At 40.7% G+C, this 23396-nt stretch overlaps 1 protein-coding gene across 5 annotated transcripts in view; it reads left to right on the top strand.

Moving 5' to 3' along the window:
- runx1t1 (RUNX1 partner transcriptional co-repressor 1) overlaps positions 1-23362 on the top strand; it is a 64424-nt gene extending 41062 nt beyond the window's left edge. For 3 of the 5 annotated variants that reach the window (XM_020606927.1, XM_020606926.1, XM_020606924.1), the window contains 10 exons: positions 433-570; positions 2503-2744; positions 5846-5935; positions 9724-9905; positions 13047-13309; positions 14227-14324; positions 15062-15257; positions 15820-15888; positions 17954-18144; positions 19082-23362. In XM_020606927.1, the coding sequence (XP_020462583.1) occupies positions 456-570; positions 2503-2744; positions 5846-5935; positions 9724-9905; positions 13047-13309; positions 14227-14324; positions 15062-15257; positions 15820-15888; positions 17954-18144; positions 19082-19402 (1767 nt within the window). In that variant the 5' untranslated portion in view covers positions 433-455 and the 3' untranslated portion in view covers positions 19403-23362. The remainder of the gene's footprint in view (positions 1-432; positions 571-2502; positions 2745-5845; positions 5936-9723; positions 9906-13046; positions 13310-14226; positions 14325-15061; positions 15258-15819; positions 15889-17953; positions 18145-19081) is intronic. The other 2 variants (XM_020606925.1, XM_020606928.1) reach the window with 2 other exon arrangements.
- Positions 23363-23396: the final 34 nt, after the last annotated feature.

The following is a 23396-nucleotide window of genomic DNA, read 5'->3' as shown; positions in this document are numbered from 1 at the left end:
GGGGGGTGGGGGGGTGGCTGTGCTGTTCTGTACAGCAGGTCTGCAGGATGGCACAGATGGGGGTTGAATGAGACCTGCACTCGCTGCAGATTTACGTTCCTTTCCCGGGTATCTGTCTGTGAGTCTCTCCTCTCTCCCTCTCATTTCTCATTTGACAGTCTGAACATGTGCATCAGTGTCATTGTGCCAAGGCATATGATATGGTGAGCCATCTATTTTCAGATCTAGTCTGTCTGATGCAACCTCACAGGCACTTTGTTTTCTAATTAAATCCAGCGGCTTTTATATGCAAATGATGCTATTGTTTTTTTCTAGGCACACAGATATAGAATGTGTTACCATGAACTGTTGTTTGTTTTCAGTGCCAAGCTATTATCCACAGTATGTTTGGTATGTTATAATCTTTCCCTTGTCTTCTTTGTCTCCCTTCAGATCGCACTGGGAAGCGCACCACCATGCCCGACTCACCTGCGGATGTCAAGACACAGTCCAGGTTGACCCCCCCCACCATGCCGCCCCCACCCAGCACACAAGGAGCACCACGTAACAGCTCCTACACTCCTACGACTTGTGAGTAATGCCACATTTATAGGTCTCTGTTACAGTCTTATGATGTAGAAACAGAGGAGCACGTCTCCTAACAACAGTTTGACATTTGAACTGTTGCACTGTGTTAGTCGGCTACAAGTTTCCAGTGCTGGTGGAGACATCAAGCAAGTTGAAGACAGGCACAGTAATATTTTCCCTGTTAGTAAGACACATCTAACAAGACAACTTCCATTGCAAACATTGCTGCCATCATTGCTGTGTTACAGAGTAAATAAACAATGTGTGATTCCCCTGTTAGTGATTGCAAGTGTTTTGACTAGGAAAGAATTCAATTCTTCCTATAAGCACAAAAATGTGTGGTACTGTATATACAGTACAGTAATTAAAGGTACCACACAGTGATATGGATTCACTGATGCGATACACCTGATCAGTGTCTGCACCTATACAGACTTTATGAAACAGTTCTTATAGCCGCCAGGTTTCAACCAATCCACATTAAGCAGTTTCTTTGTAAATGTAGTCCTAGTGTTCAGTGCTTTCTTTATCAGTTACTATATATCCATGTACTGTAGTCACTGCAGATTAACTCTGTGGTGCCTAGAGTATCCCTGGCCTAGTGTAAAAAATATTTCAAATGACATGACTCTGAGTTGAGGTTATGCATTTGGAACCAGGAGACACTCAGTGCATCCTTCCTCATAGTACAGTTGTGATTTTCAAGTGTAAATCAATTCAGAGGTGACATACTGTATAGCCACCCTATATTTGACCACAGAACTGTAATTCCACCTTAACACAGTCAGGGTTGCACACATGCTCACACATGCAAAGTTGCAATATGCAATGGTAAACTAAAAAAAAAAAACACAATATCTGCTTAACAAGTTGCACTGAGCTTTTCCAAATCAGTCACTCCTAACAACTCCCCCAACAAATTCATTAATGTCCACACTTACAAACTGTTGGAGGTTTGCCATGACACTCACATAGTCTGTGACAAGCAAATTACACCCTAGTATTCACTTAGAAGTGCACACTTAACCACTTGCATGAAGAGCACTAGAATCAAAGAATCAAAGGCCCTGTGATTCAAAATGCTCAGCACTCAAGTCTGTGTCAGTAGTGCTGGTTCTTTACAACAGAGGCGTTATTTTGTTCTCTTTCACAATCACATTCCCTTTCTTAGTCTCTAGTATTTACTTGCTCTCTCTCTCTCTCTGCTGCAAATGCTCGCACTCCACAATTAACGTCGGGGCTTCCATGCAATGAGGGAGGAAAGGCCCAGCTCTCTCATTACACATGCTGAAGGTTTTAGCAAAGCAGTATGCTTTGATTTCCACCCAACGTAATTGTTACCAGATGCAGTTTGAACATGTCGCCTCTCTCCTTGCTTTACAGTGCCGGCTTTGGACAGCAGCCAGAGGGGGAGTGAGTGGATTGCTAGTCAAAACCTAATCTCATTAGAGAGAAAGCTTTATGCTGCCTTGTATGTCTTTGTACACCAACTGCCCCGTAGACACACATATACTGCTGCTCCCTCGCTGTGGCACAATAGGGGGTCACACTGTCCCTGCTTGTTTAGACTGCAGGGAGAAAGGCAGAGAGAAGCAACATGTCTCCAAATGCAGAAATATGTTTTTTTTATGAGGATGCCACAACAGATCAAAGGGGCCACAGTGACTGAAAACAAATGTTGGAGATAGTGAATGTTTTCAGGGGGATGTAAATCATTGGTTAGGTCTGCATGAAGCCGGCCTATGTTGTTTTCTTTGTTGGTGGTAAATGCAGTCATGGATCTTAGGTTATTTTTGTGATTTATATCCAGCAAGACAGAACACAGTGTTGGTTTTCACAGCAGCAAGTGTCTATGGAAGTTTTATTTGCCAAAAAATATTTCCCATTTACCCCTTGTTCGCTTAACAGTTTTCTGTATATCCCTGTCTGACACAGTAACCAATGGCAGTAGCCACTCTCCTACGGCGCTCAACGGAGCTCCCTCTCCTCCAAACGGCTACAGCAACGGTCCTAGCTCCTCCTCCTCATCGTCGCTGGCCAACCAACAGCTGCCGCCAGCCTGCGGTGCCAGGCAGCTCAGCAAGCTCAAGCGCTTCCTCACAACTCTACAGCAGTTTGGAAATGACATCTCACCTGAAATTGGCGAGCGGGTCCGCACGTTAGTGCTAGGACTAGTGGTGAGTGGCTACTGTGTAGCGTTTATTCAAAGGGCTTTAGAGTGAATGTTGAAAACTTAAGTTAGTAGGAATAAGTGAATCCATTTTTTAAGAACAATTATTACCTCTGCCAAGGAGGTAATAATTCCTGGATCTGATCCAGATTCTGGATCTGATGGCCATTCAAATTTAACATTAAAAACCCCATTTCAGTTCCATGCGTGTGTGTTTGTTGGTTAGCAGGATTACAAATAAACGGCTGAATGGATTCATCAGCATACTTTGTACACATTGGTGGGGACCAACCCTAGAAGTGATTAGATTTTGGCTGAAAAAGGTTCAATTCATGCAAAAAATAAATGAATAAATAAACAAACCTAAATCACAAAAAATCCTTTCCCTAACATGGGGTAAAATTAAAAAAAAAAAATTTAATTTCATATTTTTGTCAAAAGTTGTCAAAATGATTTGAAATTTGACACGCATGTACTGGGTGGCAATGTCTGTCACCAGACTAAATTTCATCTGGATCTGATCCAGATTCTGGATTTGATGGCCATTTAAATTTAACATTAAAAACCCCATAACCCATATTTTCTGCCATAACGTCGCCTATAATGAAGACAGAACCCTGAAATATTCAGGTAAGATACACAGCATAGCTGCCTATCATTCTAGATCTCACTTTTCACAGGGGACCCATTTGCGTGAGTGAACGCTGTGCCTTGGCAGAGGTACATGCGCTCTGTGAGTGCTCTTGTTAGCACTTGTTATGCATGCCTGAAGTACCAGATGGACAGGGTTTACTAAATCTAAAAAGTTTTCATAGTAACAGATGAATATGTAAATAACTTTCAAATATGTGTCACTAATTGTGAAAATATCCATGGGTATTTTAAAGCCTTTTTTAAGTTCTTTTTATTTTCTACTACTTAAGTCATCTGGTCCTTCAGGCACAACACTTGGAGAGATTTGCAGATCTCTGCCTTCTGGCTTGATCTAATTCGTAGTACTTTCTTCTGTGTAACACAATGCCCAGCAAAACAAGGCCAGAATTTTGTTTTCTGTGACAAAGTATGACCTCAAACCATGAAACTTCCATTTTTATGCCACTGATTCACTTTGGATTAAATTGCATTGCATTTATTTAAAATGAAAAACAACATGCGACCGCATGAGGAAGAAGAGTCCTGGTGCAATAAGGACAAAACATTATCACTGAGGTTGTGCAGGCATCTTGTAACCTAACATGACTCAGCCACTTGTAGAATAATGACCATATTGATTTATTTAGCTAATAAATTTATTGCAATAAAAGTGCAATTGTACCTTTTAGAGAATGCACAAATACAAATAATCACTCTTCTAACCCACATAAAGATCCAGTAAAACAGCTTGTGATAGCCAACACCTCAATTAGAATTGATCTAAATATAATAATAATACAGTACATAAACAACATGTATGCAAAAAGTAACAAAACTATAACTCTGAGTATGATCAGTGCATGTGTGGAGACATCTTTCCTGCACTCCAGAGGTTTCTATTAATAAAAATGAAAAATACAAATCAAGCCTGCAAAAGTCAAAAAAACATTTATCTAACAGAGGTTTTCAAAAGACAGATGTGATTCTGCAGCTTTGCTGCCAGACGTATAAAGGCTATATCACCAAGAGTGGTTTGTATAAACTATATGTGCAAATCTACAGATTTATCACGTCTCTGTGAGCTGAGAAAATGTGAGCATAACAAGCAGGGGAATACAAAAATAGTGACTGAATGTTGTGCAGAAAGGAGGAGGAGGCAGCGGAGGAGATGGAGGGAGGAATTTTTTTAATTAGCCACACAGAGCATAGCCTCCTTTTGGCTTCACGATGTTTGTTTTTCTCACCGGCTGCATATGCTCATGCCTCTCCTGTGTCCTTTTGGCTTGCATACCTCCCTCTCCATCTCTCTCCCTCTCTCCCCCACTGTCTCTCTGTACCTCCTCCTGCCTTATTGAAAAGAGTGACACCGTTAATTAGCTAGCTGTGTGCTGGGGAGAGGGAGAGAGGGAGACTCAGGAGGTTTCACTAGCTGTCAAGAACAGCCCCTACGCAATCTGGGCGAACAGATGTAAGACTGAATGAAACAAAATTCAGGTCTGGGAAATAAAGCTGAGAGTGTGGGGAGGAAAAATAATATCTGCAGCTTTTTTATGTTCTCTGTCTCTCTTGATTTTTTTTCCTTTGTTTGTGTTTTTGCCTTTTATATAGTAGACCCCTTTCCCATGTGCATGCACACCTCTTTCCTCACTTTTTATTCTTTCTCTGCTGCTCCAAACACACACACACACCTCCTGTTTGCAATCATACAGAATACTCACTAAGCATATTACCTGCTGCCTGGTCCACACCCACACCACACTGCTGCGGTGTAGTTTGATCACCTTGGGCTTATCTAGTCTGTGAAAAGAGACGGACAGTGATGGAGAGAGGTAACATGGGCATGGAGCACTATGGCACCAGTGTGATAGGCTCGCGTTGTGATAAGGACACAACAGAAAGCATGTGTGTGAATATCCAAATGACTGCCCAAGTGATAGAACCAAAGAAAAAAGCACTTAAAAGACAAAAACTGAAATGATATCCCCTGTGATGCTACTAAGAGGCTGTATTTCAAATAAATGAGCTTCATCTATCAACATCTGTGCAAAACTGCAAGAAATATATTATTTAATTAGATGGAAATTAGAGAACGCACTGCAAAACTTAGCCCAGCTTCATTCATGTCACAAATACACAGACAGAAATGTTGTAGCAGTGACATATATTTCAACATTTCATTGTGTGATGATGTGATTCCTGCAGGTGTATTTCTTTGTGTGTGTGTGTGTGTGTGTGTGTGTGTGTGTGTGTGTGTGTGTGTGTGTGTGTGTGTGTGTGTGTGTGTGTGTGTTAATTGAAGGAGATTGTTTTCTGTGGGTCTTTTCACTCTGGCCTGCCCATATGCTTCCTATTACAAAAAACCCAAACCATTTGCTCCAGGTCAGGATATAGCTTAGCTTCCAATAAGTAATATTATCACTTAATGCTTTCCATGTGGATTTATGTGTTTTCTCTCCTTCTCCCTCTCTTCCCCAGAATTCCACATTAACCATCGAAGAGTTTCACTCCAAGCTCCAAGAAGCCACCAACTTCCCTTTGAGACCTTTTGTCATACCCTTTCTGAAGGTAGATATTTAAATATACAATTGCTACAGAGGGTTTGCCTGCCTGCCTTCCCGACTGACCAAATCTGGAAGACATTTAGTCAGATCAGATCCAGATGTGCCTTCTTATGTTCATGATATCTATCCCAATTTTTCCTCTAGTTTTGGTGTCTCTCTTCTCTTTGAACTTTTATCTTTCTCTTGTATCTATTCTTTCCCTGCTTCTCACTTTTTACTGTTTTACATAATGCTGTCATTCTTGTTCAGTCTACTCATATCATCAGATTTTTTATTTTGCTTGTTCAATTTATTTCTCTCTCCTCCAAATTAAATAGTGCACAAATCATTTCAGCACTACCTCTTTTTGGTTCACTCCTTTTAACCCAGCAACTTAGTTCAGTTCATAATTTTTCTGCACAGGATTTCAAATGGAAAGAAGACTTTTCTAAACTTGCTTAGCAGAGCACAATGAATACGGCTTTGGCACGTGGACAACACAACCCTTTTCAAGTGTTTATTTCCGGCCTCCTTCTCAGTTTTCTCTCCGGCTTGTTTTGTCATCAGTTCTTCATCCCACTAAGCCACATCTTCAGCAAGTATTTCCCATTTTCAGCCATTAGCATGGTATATTGCCAGAGGGAGGAGCACCCAGCCGTGCCCTTGCTTTAGCCCATTTGTCACCAGCCGCCTTGTTTCATTCACAGTAGCGCACTGCACATCTCTTTATTCCAGCCTGGGTGAGAGAAAATAAAGGGGGATGGTGTTGTTTATATGCTGTGTGTATAGACAGGTGAACTAGGGGCCATTAATGGGCATAATGCATCATACAGGTGTATATTTTGGATGTCTGCAGGATTTTAGGAGCTAAAGTGATCTGGGGGTGAGACTGGTTGGTGGTGGTTGTATGATGACTAGTGGGACTGTAGTTCTGATCATGTTATGGGGTCTATGTGAAGCTGAAATCAATATCAGTGCTGTACTGGGAGATGGATAGCAGGGACAAGCCTACTGTACTATTTAACGCTGAGCTCACTTGTTTCTGTTACACACCTTTTGAAAGGCTCTTCCGCTTTCTGACTTTCATTTTTTTTGTTTCCCCTCAGTCATCCTCGAGTTCTCACTGTATGTTTATATCTACCTTTTCCTCTTTATCAGTTCTCTATCCGTCCTTCCCTATCTGTTTGTGTCTGAGTGACACACGTGAGGTAAATGTTATTTATAAAAGCACAACACTTGCTTCTCCTTGAACACAATGTCATCTCACTTTCTGCCGTCTGTGAGCATGTGTTCGTTTGCAGATGTGTGCATGCGTGAACTGACATTCACAAGCTTATATTACCCACTGATGTCTTGCATGGATGTTGGCATCAGGAATTGGACCCACCAGACCCACTGTTACTGGCTGTCCGCTATACAAACAGGGACATCATGTCCTCGGTCTGTCCTTCCTCACATCTCTCCTTTATTTTTAAGCGTTCTTCTTCTTTTTTCATTCACGTTCTCGTGTGTTCTTTCTCCTCATCTTTATCCCCTTCCTGTCTCAATTTATCTACTGTTCTCCATCCGTCTATCCCCCTGTCCCTCCATCCCTTCTCCTCACCAGATGGTTAGTGTATCACTGGGATGGCTGCAGAAGCAAAGATGCAACTCTTTTTTTTCCCTCCATTGCTCCTTCTCTGCCTCTCTCTCTCCCCAGTCTAATTTTAGTGTCTTCCCACTGCGGAGCCTTTAATGCCAGCTACCATATGGTAGCGGAGAGCAGTTGGGGGTGTGGGGGAGTTTTTATAGGTGCGTCGAAGCACAGCTGCAACAATGCGCATCACAGCGCAGAGTTTTTCATTACTCTAATGTTAGACCGAGCCGACCCCTCCGTTCTCCTCACTCCCACCCATCCCACTTAGCTCCTTTCCCCATCTCTTAATACTAAACCACAAATTGGTTGGAACACTTTACTGGAAGGATACAATCATAAACCACACAGCGCCAGTGACGTGATGTGTTGGCGGCTTACAAAGTAACAATGTTTCTCTGTTTTCAAGTTAAAGCTTTTTTTAAGTTTGCCCTCATCTTAGCTGTCAAGTGGTTTGTTTTTCTTGTGTCATGCTGAAGCGAGAGGAGCGCTGTGAGACAGAGAGTTAGGATAGGAAATAATTGAAATAGGACAATACAGACATGCAAAAACTAAGTCACCTACATTCTTCTAGTTGATGAAGTGCAGTGTATCCCGAACATGGCATATTCTGAATTGTTTTTTGGCACCGTTTGACAAAATGTCAGATCCAGTATTTTCACAATAAATCAAACAGAGCAAATTTTAGATGCAGCTGCTGAGCACCACTTGAAATTATCCTTTTTTGCAAATGCAGATGTTGGTTACCATAGTAACGTGCAAGCAAATCACCATACTTTATCATGTGAAAAATGATCCAGTCTCTTTAGTGGTCTGCTTTTCTTGACTCAGTCTTTTGTATCCCACACCTCTGGCAATTAGGATGACCTCAGGTTAATGAAAGATGAGTTCACCTGGGTCAAAGCAATCTTTTTTCAGAGGATAATTACAATCATTAACTATTAACGGGCCATTAATTTGGGCAGGTAAAGCAAAGGCCAGCATTTCTTTTACTACAGCCACTTAATTGGACAGGGATTTTTGTTTGATTATGACACATAAATACAACTAAACAGTAATTGTGTTTTGTGATTGTTTTTCTGTCTGCACATGCCAAAGACAAGAGTGAGTGGTCAAAGAAATAGAGGTTATAAAATTTGGAGGGGAAAAAACGGAAATGAAAAAACAAAGGGAGGCTTAGAGACATTATGTTATTGAGGACCAAACAAAGCTTTAACAGACCAAGAACCTACAAAGATGGCCTCTCCAAAGACTCTGGTGGTGGTCTTTGCCAAAATAGCCCCCACTCTCATTCGGAACCTGCCTGATGCAACACTTTCATCTTCTTGCTTCAAATTGCACCCCATCAGATGTCTTTGAAGTCGATGCTCACATACCTTCATGATCCTGTAACTCCTAACAAGAAAGTAGATCCCCTTGTTCTGTCAAAGAGACTGAAAAAGCTGCTGTTTATTTAAAAAAAAATCTATATGCCATAGAGAAAGGGTTAATGCACTCTGAGTCACTGGAAGTGGTGGTGGTTCAGCGGGAATGAGCAAACGGGTTAGATGACAGGATAAATGGATCTCCTGTTACCTCAAATTGATGTTTTTGGAATGAAAAGACTGATATCATAACATATTTTTATGTGTAAGTTTGGGGCTTTTTGGGCTTTCTGAAGGATAGTAAAGTTTTATGTGTTATGAAATATAAACAAGCTCAGTGTCAGATAGGTTCAGCTTTACATTTTGAAATGTATCAGATTGATTGAACTTGTCTTATGTCCGCTTGAACATAAAACATCAAGAACCTATTATATTGTGCCCAATGCCATTGGTATTATTTTCATTTTCACATATACAGCTGCTCTTTTAAGAGTCTAAGTTGATTTTAATTACCAGTGTGGCAACACAGACACAATTGCAATTGTATTTTACTATTTTTTGCAGCTAAGTTTTATTTTGTTTTCACTACCAGATATGCCTGTTTAAGACATTTTGCTCAGCTCAGTCTGACAACTGCCACTGTTTCCCACATTAGCCAAAAAGAAAACAGAGAAAGAAAAATTTGTGACTGTTTTTATTCTTTTTTTACATTTGTTGAAAGGCAAAATGGCAGGTGTGATATTTATATTATTGCTTTTTTTGTCAGGGTTGTAATGTAAACTTCCTGTAGTAATTCAGTGTTGCTCCCATCTGTAGGCCAACCTACCGCTCCTTCAGAGGGAGCTGCTCCACTGCGCCAGGCTGGCCAAGCAGAACCCGGCTCAGTACCTGGCCCAGCATGAGCAGCTGCTTTTGGACACCAGCACCACCTCCCCAGTGGACTCCTCTGAGCTCCTGCTGGACGTCAACGAGAATGGCAAGAGAAGGACGCCAGACAGGTGAGTGAATCAGAAAGTCAAAGTGATACTCGTGGATTTTAGTGTTGAGTGAGCCTAAGTTTGGGTTAGAATCATTGTGCAGCAACAGGGATCAGAATGTAGTGTTTATACATTTACCAGCTTTAAACATTAAAGCAGCTGAGGCTTTTCATTCCTCTATTATTTGCTCTCATGCATAAATCCCTTTGAGTCTGCCTGCATCCCCATGAGCCCATACATTACTCCACAGACACACGCTGAGGCAATACACGGCAATAGTGTGCTGTGTTAATGTATGTATGGGAAGTGTCTGTCAGTGTACCACCGGGCCTCGTGACATGCTCCGTTGGATAACTCAGCTTCTGGATCCTGCTCTTAATGGGCCAGAACTGAGGAGAAGAAGAGAAGGGAAAGTAGACCTGGCTGCAGCCACACTCACACATGTCCTGAAGACTGAAGAAAAGAAGACAGCTCAATGAAAAGTGTGGATGTGTGTGAATGTTTTTGATACCCAAGTTATCCTTTGCTTCCGTGTTTGATTGTGAGTACAGAGTGTGTGTGTTTATGTTTCGCGTCAGTTCAACCCCCACCCCCCCGACCCCAGCCAAATCATTACATCCATTTGTTGTCACGGACTTCGGTAATGACTCAATGTTCTCTGCTCTAATGGACAAGCACTGAGACGTGCCATCCAGGGACAAACAGCACTGTAAAAACCTGTAGTCCTCTCTCTAAAAAAGCAACAAAAAGAGAAACAAGCAAGACCGGTGGTCACTGTGTGTGCACGCTTTAGACTGGGACTCATTCCCAGGCCAGTAAAGTAAATGTGGTAGAGCTGCAACACCAATAAAATATGACATCAGAATTTATATCTAGATTTGTATGCATTTTCTCCAAAAGTGACTTTGCACAGCGATTTTACTCATCACAGTAACAAACAAACCCTTAATAAAAGCTATTACATATGTACAGACCCGTAAAAACACCAGTTCTATATTTTCAACTTACAGGAAAGAAGTTTGTGAGCATTTTGTGTTTTGCTGTGAGTTTGTGCCTGTTCGTGGTCTTTTGAAATACAGTGTAATTCCCAGGAGTCTAAAATTTTTTAATACAGGCAGGGGAGGGGAACATGTACTTTTTATATTTGCTGAGGGACAGAAATGCCGAATGCGATATTAATAATTCTCACCTCTCTTTTCCCTCAACAGCCGGATAGGCAGACTTTTTCTGTAATACCTGCATATTTGCAGGCCGTCTGGTGCATATGGGAGTGAGCTTAGGGGGAGAGGTGTGCATGTAAATGTGTGAGAGAGAGAGAATATATGGAGAGAGAGGAAAAGTAAGTAGGCATCTGTATTCAGTGAGAAAATGTAGTCAGTTTGTGTGAATGTATGTGTGCGTGATTCTCTATCCAGTGTGAAAGTGTAGAAAGGTTCATGTACAGTATGTGCACCTCCAAATGTGTCTGGGTGTGTTTGTGTGTGTGCGCGTGCCTAGGGAGATGGGCTGATAACACATACAGATGAGACTCCAGCACCAATACGGCTGGCTAAGCACCTCTGCTTTCTGCTTACCTCTGCTTTGCATTCCCTCTTATTGGAGCGCTGTGTCAGAATATCGGAATTTGAATGGGAATCCTTAATTACAAACAACAATGCTGTATCAGTGCATCCTGATTAATACAATGGCCTGTAGAAGTCAGACCAGGAATATCACAGCACAATTTGCATACTAGAAAAAGTGTATGTCATGTATAATTTTGTATAATTCAGCATATTTTCAAAGCATTAATTTCATCGGTGGCACCTAACATAATTACACTGTGCTATACCAAGTTTTTCTTCATTAACAGAAATACTGTTCTCACTCACTAATTGATTAATTTACATGTTTGCATGTGTGGGTTTTAGAATGATAGCATAGGGGACCAGAAAGAAGTGTTTGTCATTCAATATATATGTGAACAAAATAAATAAAAGTAGTAGGTGTCGGGCCATTGATAGTACGTACATGTCAACTGCAGGGCAGGTAGGCAAATTAAGTGAGCGCACATCACTGCATTGTATAGGTGACTGTGAACATGTGTGCATGTGTGCGCTCCGGTGGCTGTAGATATAAACACTGTTGCAGCAAGAAGGCTGAGGAGATGAGAGTGAGGCTGGGGGAAGAAAAGAATGGGATAGATGAGTCGAGGGAGGCAGGGAGAGACGGGCGGATGGAGGGGAAGAGCATTTTTGGATGAGCATTAGGAGCCCATAAAAACAGCTCATTAAGAAGTTCAATCTGTTCATCGGAGAGGGAGAGAGACGGGGAGGAAGAGGAGAGGAAAACTGGAGGATTGCAGATAGTGGGGGGAGGTTGGCGAGATTTAACTGTGAACTGAAAAAAGCTGAGAACACACAGACACAGACGTACATATGTAAGCATGAACACACACAAACACACCTGACCACATTAATCTTTGACAGCAAGCTAACAAAAATCCACCTGATTCCCTGGAAGCTACTTGTATGAGCATTTTTATGTGTGTGTCTGCAATTTGTGTGAGCACACACATTCAGGCTTCAGTTGTTTATGTGTGCATGTGTATGTATGAATGAATAGACCAGTTTTCAATGAAAGAATTCCAGGAACAACTGTCTTTAATGGAAATTTATTTCTTTGGTAGGAGGGTGAACTCAAACATTTGCTATAACAGAAAGTGGTGGAATAGTTGTATGTAATGTAATGAACAAATTTTGAATTCGACATTTATACACAATATAATGAAGGTATCACACTGATTTGTGCAGTGTCCTCTCAACTCCTCTCCTTTCATTTCCTTTCCTTGTCTCCTAATCCATTTTGCCACTTGGACTCTTTTTAGTTATTTACCAGGCTATCACTGTAACAAGAACGTGTTCAAATCTGGTAACAACAGCAAACAGTCCGGCCATACTTGGTGTCATAATCGTTCTTGAAATCTTATCTCACTTACTGTGCCAGTAGAGTAAAAATAATTGTACATGTGTCACTTTTTTCAGGATTCTTGTAAAAAAAAAAAACTATTTCTATTAGAAACAAAGGAAAGATCTCACTTCACTGGGAGCCTATTAACTTAAGACGCTAGATGCAGTGACTGAAATTCAAATTCAAACCTCATCTTTCCCTGTCACCACCCAGAACCAAAGAGAACGGCTTTGAGCGAGATGGTGCCCTGCACCCAGATGTTCACCCCAGCAAGCGGCCCTGCACCATAAGCCCCGCCCAGCGCTTCAGCCCTTCCAATGGGCTCTCCTACCAACCCAACGGCCTGCCTCACCCAGGCCCGCTCCCTCCACAGCACTACAGGCTGGATGACATGGCCATCGCCCATCACTACCGCGACAGCTACAGACACCCCAGCTCCAATCACCGGGAGATCCGGGAGAGAGCCAGGCCTATTGGTGAGGACGTGGGGGAGGTTAGCGGGTATATTAGTGTGTACAGTATCTGGCTGTTTATGTGTGTGCATTTGGATTTTGAGACAAAAACTAATCCTGCTAGATGGCATAGTGTTAAAACATTTACTCAGTAGTAGTACCACGAGAAACATAAAAAGGATTTTACCAAAGCACACAGTTACAACAGTTGCATCATTTTAAATTCATTTCTCAGACAACGCAAAGCAAGGCGGCTTTATTTCTATGGCACATTTCATGCACAGAGGCAATTCAGTGCTTTACATAGGCAAAGAAAAACAGCAACAGCATTAAAATCAATAAGCATTAAAACCCAAATAAAAACAGTTAAGGCAAAATGAAGATAAAATATTGTTAAAATGAAATAAAATGTGGGTTTCTTTATACACTGAGTTCAATAACTTTAATAATAATGATAATCAGTCAGGTACAGCATGTGTTGGTGCAGCATGTGTATAGGCAGTGTGTCTGACCACAACAAGAGCACAAACCAAATGCTGGACTAAAGAACTCTGAGATGTATGAGTGCACACCAGAAGCACGTTTAAGCACAGTGCAATTGTATTAGAAACATTTTTCTGGATGGGCCGAGCCTCGACGACGCTGTAATGAGAACTTTGGCTCTGTTCTAAATATAGGATAGACATTTACAGTGTCCGTTGTCTCGCCTCATGATTGATGTTTATTGGACTAGAAGCTCAGTTATTTGAGTATTGCCCTCAGGGTGGCATAGAAATAGAAGGGGGGAGTGCCAACCAGGAACCTAATGAAGGATAGATGAAAGGGAGCGCAAGCGGAGTAATGTCACATCGATCCTCTGTGTCGTACTGACTCACCCTTTGTTTATCTTTCTGTCACTCTGTCTGTCTGTCTGTCTGTCTGGTTTTCTTTCTTTCTTGCAGGTATGCATGCAGGGACCAGGCAGGAGGAGGTGATTGACCACAGGCTGACAGACAGAGAGTGGGCTGAGGAGTGGAAGCACCTTGACCATGTAAGAAAAGTAATAACATTTTTATTACTATACCCTACAATTCTGTCTCTGTAGGTAACTGAGCTTAATGAAGTCCTCATTTCACTTATTTTAAGATTATTAAATTGTAATACAACGTATAACATTACCAACTGTCAATAGAAAATTTGTGTTATCTGCATTATACAAAATAAAAAGTCTGACTTTCTTAATAAGTGGATGTGTGTATGGGCATGTTTGCATGTAAATATGTTTGTCTTCAATGCATCAAACAATTAATTGATATTTTCATTGTGTGTTGACCCTCGATGTTGTGCATGCATTCTGTTAAAGATGCTGTCTGTAACATTTTGCATGCTCAAAAATGAAATATGACAGAACATCTAGTGTCACATTTGTCATGCTTTTTCACTGTTTTGATTATGCAATGAAATTTTAAAAACTAATCCAACCAGTTATGTGTGTAATGCATACCTGAATATAATAATAAGTAAAATGAGTGTCACATTTGTCATGCTTTTTCACTGATTTGATTGAAAATTAAGGTGTGACCTGACAAACATAATCAATAATTCAACAGTGAGTGTCTGTCCAAAATATGCACTAACCACACTCCACCAGAAAGATAAACATAATAGTGATACAATAGCTAAAATATTATATGGCAGACATCAGCTTTAATTTCAAACCACCACTACTGAGCTTCAATCAGTCCATCCATATCTATGTGTAAACCCAGCGCCATGTCCGCTCCCTGTCACCCCCAGCTGTTGAACTGCATCATGGACATGGTGGAGAAAACAAGGCGCTCGCTGACAGTACTGCGGCGGTGCCAGGAAGCTGATCGCGAGGAGCTCAACTACTGGATCCGACGATACAGTGATGCTGAAGAGCTTAAGAAGGGCACCCCTAGTGGGCAGTCGAGGCAGCAAAGCCCAGCAGCACAAGAAAATGCAACATCTGGTAGGGGACCACACATACTGTACACGTAGAGATGTGAAAGGACACAGTGACCAGGAAATTAGTATCTGTCTGATTACAAGTCTGCTTAAAGCCATGTTTCAATACATTTCACTTGCCGTATGGTGATTCCAGTATGTACAAAATAACCAGTTTGTCAAATTTAATGAATTATTCAACTTAAAAGACTTTGTTCGTATTTTTAAAAATGGTTCAATTTAAGTTCTCTTCTGGTATCTCCATTAAACTTAGCTTATCTTTATGGGTTAAACTGAACATTAGCATTTAGTTTGAAATACTCATCCAGCCTGCTGCCTGGATTCACTCTAGTACTACAGAGCTTGATTCTGAATTTGGGGTCCCCCATGGTTCACTTCTAGGTCCTCTACTCTTAAGTTGGTACATGCTGCCATTAGGCCATATCACCTATGTTATCATGATTATACTATAGGTTGTACATGTTCCTGTCCCCCCCTGAAAACCTGAGCAACTTTACAGCTCACTAGTTTATTGCATCAGTGACAACATTTTTATATTTATTCCTTAAACCTTTGTAACTCCCCAGAAATTCACAGGGAGCTGCTGCACCGGCCTGTGTCTGGCTACGTCCCTGAAGAAATCTGGAAGAAAGCTGGTGAGCAGCACTTCCATGCCTGCAATCATGATCACTCTCACACACCCTTTCTCTCTTTCTCTGTATCTCTCTGCAGTTTGTAAGACACACTGCAGAAATCAAAGCCATCTTTTTCACCCAGAAAACTCAGGGCTGGAAGTGGATGAGAGGTGCTTCTTAAAACCCCATTCTGCCATCTCATTCAAGTATAGTCTGCAACTTCCTCCCCTTGTAGACTTGAATTTATAGTTCAGTCTGCTTTTAGAAAATCATTTACAGTTGGAAGTTAAAATTTTGATTTGCATCACCACACTCTGCACACTCCAGATATGTCAGGTTGTAAAATAATTTTATTGCACCAGTCAAATAAAGGACATAAGTAGGTTTTACTACAGGTGCAGTGGCTCTGCTGTTTAAAATAGGGTAGTTAGGCGTCCATTGCTTTTGGCATTTTTGTAATCCCCTTCACAATAGACATTGCAGCAATTTTATTTAACAGAAGTGTTGTAAAATTGTAGAGGGAAATTTGTAGGGCCAGTTTAGATCAAGTATTGAAACTAATTTGTTGTTTAACAGCTTCCATTAGTTGCCATTAAACCTTTAGCGTACACAAACAGCGTTCTTTATAGTCACGAGTGCAGCTGCAATCACCATTACTGCTGTCATGAAAAAGTGAAAGAATTTTCACTTGAGGGTTTGATGCTTGAGGAATCCACTTTGTATTCACTGTCAGTGATACAGTATATCTGCTTTTTAAACCTCTTGGAGAAAAGAAATTGTCCCCTTGCTTGACCAAGCATGATGTGTGAGATACTCAGAACAAGTAATATGCATTTAAATTGAATTGAGTATCACCATCGGGACTCTGCCTGCTCTCCAGTGCTCTCCTTTCCTCACCAGCTTTGATCGATCTTCCATCTAAGGCATTTGGTGTGCAATCACACATCCATGGACAAGGCATATATCACACAGCATTGAGGCAGTTTCCATGACTTCAAGCAGCACAGTAGGTTAAAGACAAAACCACCCTGGTTTAAAAATTTAGCTCAATCACAATGGAGTGCAAACGCTTCTGTCTTTAGAAAAGCACATATTCTCTCTGGTACTGAAAACAGATTTTACATTTTTACTACAAGTGTAATTTGTACAAAGGAAAGAAATAAAGTGAAGCATATTTGTCAGACATAAAGCTGTATTTATCTTTTTTACGCAGGATAAAAGGTGCCCCGCTATGTTACATTCTCTTTGCATTCTTCTCAGGATTTCTGCTATCTTTTTCACTTCAGTCACATATATTCTGGCTGAGGAGAGACAGATTTTAATATGACCCAGGGAGGATTGCAAAGTAGGACTTTTAACACAATGGAGTGCGGTGGTGAATACATCTGCTTGAAATGGGCAAAATGTTTACAGTTGGTGATAAATATTCAAGCACCTTGCACGGTGTCCTACCGGTTTCCCACTTCCCCTCACCGCATGCGCCTCTGGGATCACAATGGAAATGCATAATTTAAATATAAATTGGCTAATTTGCATACGCAATTAGTCAAGTTACAGGCCTGATGGGAGCAAACAAAAAGCCCTCCTTTTGCTTTGACGTTCGGTTGGAATACCACTGCTTAACACCCGTGCAGCAAGGTTATTCATTCCACAAAACAAGTATAACATAACACATTGCTCCAGTTCTAAAGCACATTTTCTGAGCATTTACCTAGGATTAATTGGACATCTTGAGGCACTTTACAAATTAAAAGAAAATATATATGTCATATTGTTTGCCAATTTTTAAATAAGACAGTTTAATTATTTTCTATTAAAATATCACAGACTAACTGGGTAAACATGCTACGGTTCCTGTCACAACATAGTCATTTGATATGTATAAATGTTTGGTTGAACGTTGTTGTTTGGTTCAGAAATATAAGTCAAAGTAACAGTGGTGTTCTATACGAAGATAAGAACATCAGACTTTTTAAATCCTGTAGTCTACTTAGTGAAAATAAACTCCCAACAACAGGATGATATAATGCAAACTACACTGCAGGTATGGGAGGCTTGATGCCCTCTGTCTCCACACTCTTTACAGAAGAGGCGGTGAACGAGGTCAAGCGGCAGGCCATGTCAGAGCTGCAAAAGGCCGTGTCGGAGGCTGAACGCAAGGCTCACGAGATAATCAGCAGTGAGCGGGCCAAGATGGAGCGTACGGTAGCTGAGGCCAAGCGACAGGCAGCAGAGGATGCGCTCTCCATAATCAACCAACAGGAGGACTCCAGTGAGGTAGGAAATACACACCAACACTTCAAAACATCAAAAGGTGTAACACATCATGTCAACTGTCATTGTCATCCTCTTGTTTGGCAGTTATGGCATTGTGTCTTTCACTGCTGACACTTTGTATTCTTTTGTTGCTACTGACTCCCAAATGACACATACTATAGCATCTTGTCTTTCAAAGACGTTTCCATTGTATTGTATCATCGTATTTGTAAAAGTAAATCATTGTGACTTTCCAGTATCAAAGAGGTTGCTGACTGTTTGCAGCTTTAAATTTGTTTCTGAAAATAGTTCTTTTTTTATAGTTAAGAGATCAATATATAGCAAAGCAAGTTCAGTCAAATATCTGTTCCCCTCACTTTCTGCCATCCTCGGAGAGAGTAGCTAGCATATTTAGAAAGGTGTTACTAATTCAGCTGAGAGGAAATAAGGGATGGGGCTGTCTTTTACTAATCACCACTGATGATTAATCAATTAAGTGCAGGAAATATGCCTCACATCTGGAATTAATTGCAGGACAAATGTTTATGAGAGAGAAGATCCCCAGAGGAACTTTCAGAAACTGTGTATGAACTTGTTCCCTTATTTTCTGTGGATATGCAGCCACCCTGACATGCCCTCCCTGTGATTTCTGAGTTATATAAGAGGTCCTAAGTATAATAAGTGATGGCTTGTTGATCTGTTTGCAGCTTGTTTTATGCTTGAGTATTGCAAAGACAGTGGCTTGTTCTGTTAATGCGCAGACTGGTGTTTCCTGTCATTCACCAAACTTATGGTTATCCTTTTGTTATCAGAGGCATAAAATACAACAAACCTACCTCTACAGTTATATCACTTAGCAGACATCCATCAGGTGACATGTCCAATTGTATGTCTGATTGTGAACCCTGCTGTTGTATTATTTTATGTACTAGTTAACTCGTCTCTATCTGTCTGTCAGAGTTGCTGGAACTGTGGCCGCAAGGCCAGTGAGACATGCAGCGGCTGCAACACAGCACGCTACTGTGGCTCCTTCTGCCAGCATAAAGACTGGGAGAAGCACCACCATGTCTGTGGTCAGACCCTCCAGGCCCAGCAGCAGCAGGCCAGCCAGCAGCAGGGAGGTGTTCCAGGGTCTGAGACCCCAGCTCCCATCAGCTCCTCCGCCTGCACCCCAAGCAGCGGGACTGGGAGTCCAGCTGCTACCCCACCTGCTGCTACCCCTCGCTCATCCACCCCCAGCACCCCGTCCTCCTCTGCCCTGGATGGCACACCACGCTAAGAGACTCACACAGATGATGGAGGCCAAGGCCTCCAGGGCCTAAGAGCTAGCCCTCAGCCCCACAAAGAGCATGACTGTCTACATTGCCTTGCAAAGGTAACTTGGCTAGAGATGGCAATGCTTCTGTCTATCTTGCAGCATAGTCATAGAAGGTGGAGGTCCATAATCAGGTCATATTGACTTGCCATGACTTTAAAGAAACACAAAGATATTCTTTGTTTTGAATGAATGAATTTAAATATTGACATCCTTTTATTGTTACATTAGCTATTCTTGTTGTCTGTCATTGTGCCTGTCGCTATTAATGTTGCTGTCATTGTATCTTATGTTATTTTCTCCTGTAAATATGAAGAAACTGGGCAGAGATAGCTGTGAACTGAAGACAAGCTTATCTGACTTCCCCTTTATTAAATCTTTTTATTTTCCATCCTTAAATTAATGCTTATTTCCTTCCTATACCTGGGACATGAGAGTAGTCAACCTCAAGAAGACATTTTACCAAACATACCAAGGGACATACCTAGCAAACAAATAATGGAAGATATTAACATTCTTTGTAATGAAGAAATTAGATTTAAATACCATGAAAGAAACACCAATGGATGGATAGATAAACAAGTTTGCTGTCTGGAAAGGGACGGACTTGAATCTCTGGTCCACAGACCTCGATGAAATGGGCAGATGTGCAGCAGATTGCAAGCAGAGCCAGCTGTTCAACCAATGTTATTTCCCTCTCACTTGTAATAATATCCAGGTCAATGGGCTGGTAAATACAAATCCGTCTCCCTGAAGGATGTAAAAGGAAGAATTCTTGGACGAGAAACAAAACTTTGCCCACTGCACATGTGGAGGATGTATTGACTACAATTTACACATATATGCTTGGTGGGTCACAGAAGCTCTCAAACAGGAAGTGAATTCATCATCTTACCAGTGAGACTGTCAGATCACCTCGACGGCAGCCGCTGGGCCACTCAGCGCTGACAACCTACAGTACGGAGACTCACTCCAGATGCTCCCCTCCTTCTCAACTCTGAAAAAACATTTTCATCTTTATTCATGTTCTTGTTCTTTTTCTGTAGATGTCACGGTGTTTAAGACTTCTGTCCTGTGGTGCCATCAATGGTTATTTATTGTATATGTGTTGGACAATTGTGACAATGCATAGTACTTCAACCAGTCATAAGTCCTTCATCTCTCTATCTCTCTCTCTCTCTAGCTGGTGCAAAATGAGATAAAAATAGAAGTGTTATCTTTTTTTCCAAGCTGCTTTCCTATTCTGTGTGTAAGTGGTAGATCCCTCGTAGTTCTATAAGTTTTACTTCCCTTTGTCCTCATGAAAAGACACAAGCTATATCTCAGAGCTGCTACTTGAGTCCTATCCAGATCTTTTCTGAGAACTAGCATGTTGCGCGGAATGCTAACCTAAATGTTTTGTACAAGGGACATACATAAATGTATTTGCACTGTCACAGAGGTTATTTCGGCATGCTTCTTTTCAGCATACTTGTGTTGTCGGTATAGAGCCATAATTCATCCGCCATGTTGTATGTAGTGATGGCATTGTCTGTTGTTACACTTTTGAGGGTGGGAAGAATTTGAAAAATGTAAAATCACCATCCCATTTATTATTTTTTTCCACAACATGCTAACAAAAGCAGCCATAATGTTTTTTGAATAGTTACAGACAGTGCATGCACATTACTGAACGTTTGTTAAATATTTGTTATTTTTTAGAAAAACTTAAAATCAACCAAAAAAAAGTTAAAATACAAATAAAAATTAAAATTAAAAAAGCTAACTAACAAACTAACTTTCCAAATGCAGAGGTGTAGACTCCGATTGACAGCTTTAACACTACAAAGCACCAGGTAACACAGTATTAACACACACACACACATACACACACACACACAAAACACCAAAAACAGCCAAAGACTGACACCAAGGACCAAAATCCTGATTTAAACAATTTTCAAAAGAGGTTTGTTCACAGACATTTGGTTTATTTATTTCTGCCAGGTTTTGTTCACATATTCTTGAAATAAAACCAATTTCAGTGTCATAAAAGTAATTTATTTGAAACCTTCGTGGAAACCAATGGCACTCGTCTTACATTGTGAAATGAGAAGGTGTGAATGAAACATAATGAACATTTCACAACAGTGTTACATTTTAACTGGAGCAATAACTAATATGACATGAACACTCATGACTTTTAACAACTTTTGAACACATTTTTGGGATTTCTTTCAAACTTTTTGTGCATTTTCTCATTACACAAATGTCAGATTAAGTGCCCATTTCAGCTTTAAGCAGTTAAGTTCTTTATTCTTAAAGAGGTTAATGTGAGACTGGGCTTTCACACCAGTGCCATTTACAGCTATTTGTTTTTATTTTTTCAGAGTATGGTTTTTTTGGGGGGGGGGGGGATAGATAATTAGTCACAGCATTGTTGTAAACATTCAATGTAAATCAAACAAACCTCTCATTCGAGAGCACTTACCCTGACGCACACAAAGACTCTTCATCCCAAACACCTTGGTGCTACCCAGAAGCACCTTACAAATTCTGACCTCAAAGAACAAGTGGAAGCCCAAGTAGGTTCTGGGCAGTTTGCTCCCTCTGTACTTCCTCATCTCTCCCTTCTTGTCTAAATAAAACACACCTGCATTCTTGACTCTAAAGGGTTAAACAATCCAAAAAGGTGTTTGACACCCTACTTGCGACTCCTCAGAAGCTGTGAAGAAACAGCCAAGCTGTTTTAACAATAGTGTATTTGAAAGTATACATCAAATGACTTGTGTGTTCATCATGATCAGGGCAAAACCTGGGTGTAAAAAAGTAAGCAGACATTATCATCAATGATTCTTTGAGAAGCTCTATTTTTTTTTTCTTTCTTCCCTCCTCTATGTGTGTTTTGCTACAAATTCCTCTGTGGCAAACAAGTCTCACTCTACCTCTTACAGCACGATAAGAGCATCAGTCGCAATGCTGATACTGGTCTAGTCGAAACCAAATGGGCACAAGAGAACAGGAAAATAAAAAACCCAAAGTTGAAGCTCATACAGCTGCAAAACCATATCACTACTTGGTAACAATGCAGACCTCATAAGTAAATGACATCTAAATGAATACAAATGAGAAAAAAACTGAAAAAACTTTTATGTTCCTTTATGCCTGTGGCGTTTCTAGAGTACATCAAGAGTTTGAATTGTTTGAGCAGATTTGAAAAATTGTGCTAATTTTAAAGAAAAGTGTTGTCGATTCCTATTTCGATGATACAAGGAAAGGTCACGGATGAGAAATGTTTCTCCCTTCCTCTTTTTTCTCCTGTTTCCCATCCACCGTTTTCTCCTATACTTTTTTGTGAGACATGCTGTAGTGCTTGTCGTCCTGTCAGCTGAGGTAAATTCAGATAGGGGAAAATCTTGTAAAAAACAAACAAAAAAAAGATTAAGGCTATGAATTTAGGAATACCTGTTTTTCCTAATGGGGGAAATGTTATTTAAATTTCCTACTTATCAAGAAAGATCGGGGAAATGTGTGGGGCCAACAGTGATCAGCAAAGGCCATAGAATTAACCTGGGAGTGAGTTCAGGGGTGGGAGGGTTTTTGCATTCTCTTGAGAAAATCTATTGTGAAAAAAAGCTAAAATGATTTGAAGTTGTTGTGCAATACTTAATTGAGACATGAAAATCACAGGTTAGTGGTAGGCTGACACTGGGCGGTCTTTACATCGCTTAGGGTCAGTGTCCTCTAGAGAGCTTTCCAGTCTACTATGTCAGAACTGTGGTTTCTTGTTGATTTTATTTCCTTCATTTGCTTTCTTTCTTTTTTCTTTTTTAAATTCTTTTTGGGCTGTAAACTATGGTCTGTCAGTCTGTGAAACTTTGCAGTATAATTCTGGTATTGTTGTTCTCTTTACGGTGTAATAAATATGTTAATACCTGCCTTGGAGACTTGACACTCATGTTCTTTCATTACAGCAGCA

This window comes from Monopterus albus, unplaced genomic scaffold (genome assembly GCF_001952655.1).
Source record: "Monopterus albus unplaced genomic scaffold, M_albus_1.0 scaffold82.1, whole genome shotgun sequence".
Classification (NCBI taxonomy): domain Eukaryota; kingdom Metazoa; phylum Chordata; class Actinopteri; order Synbranchiformes; family Synbranchidae; genus Monopterus; species Monopterus albus.
The sequence above is the reverse complement of the archived record's forward strand: the minus strand, read 5'-3'. Positions and strand labels throughout refer to the sequence as shown.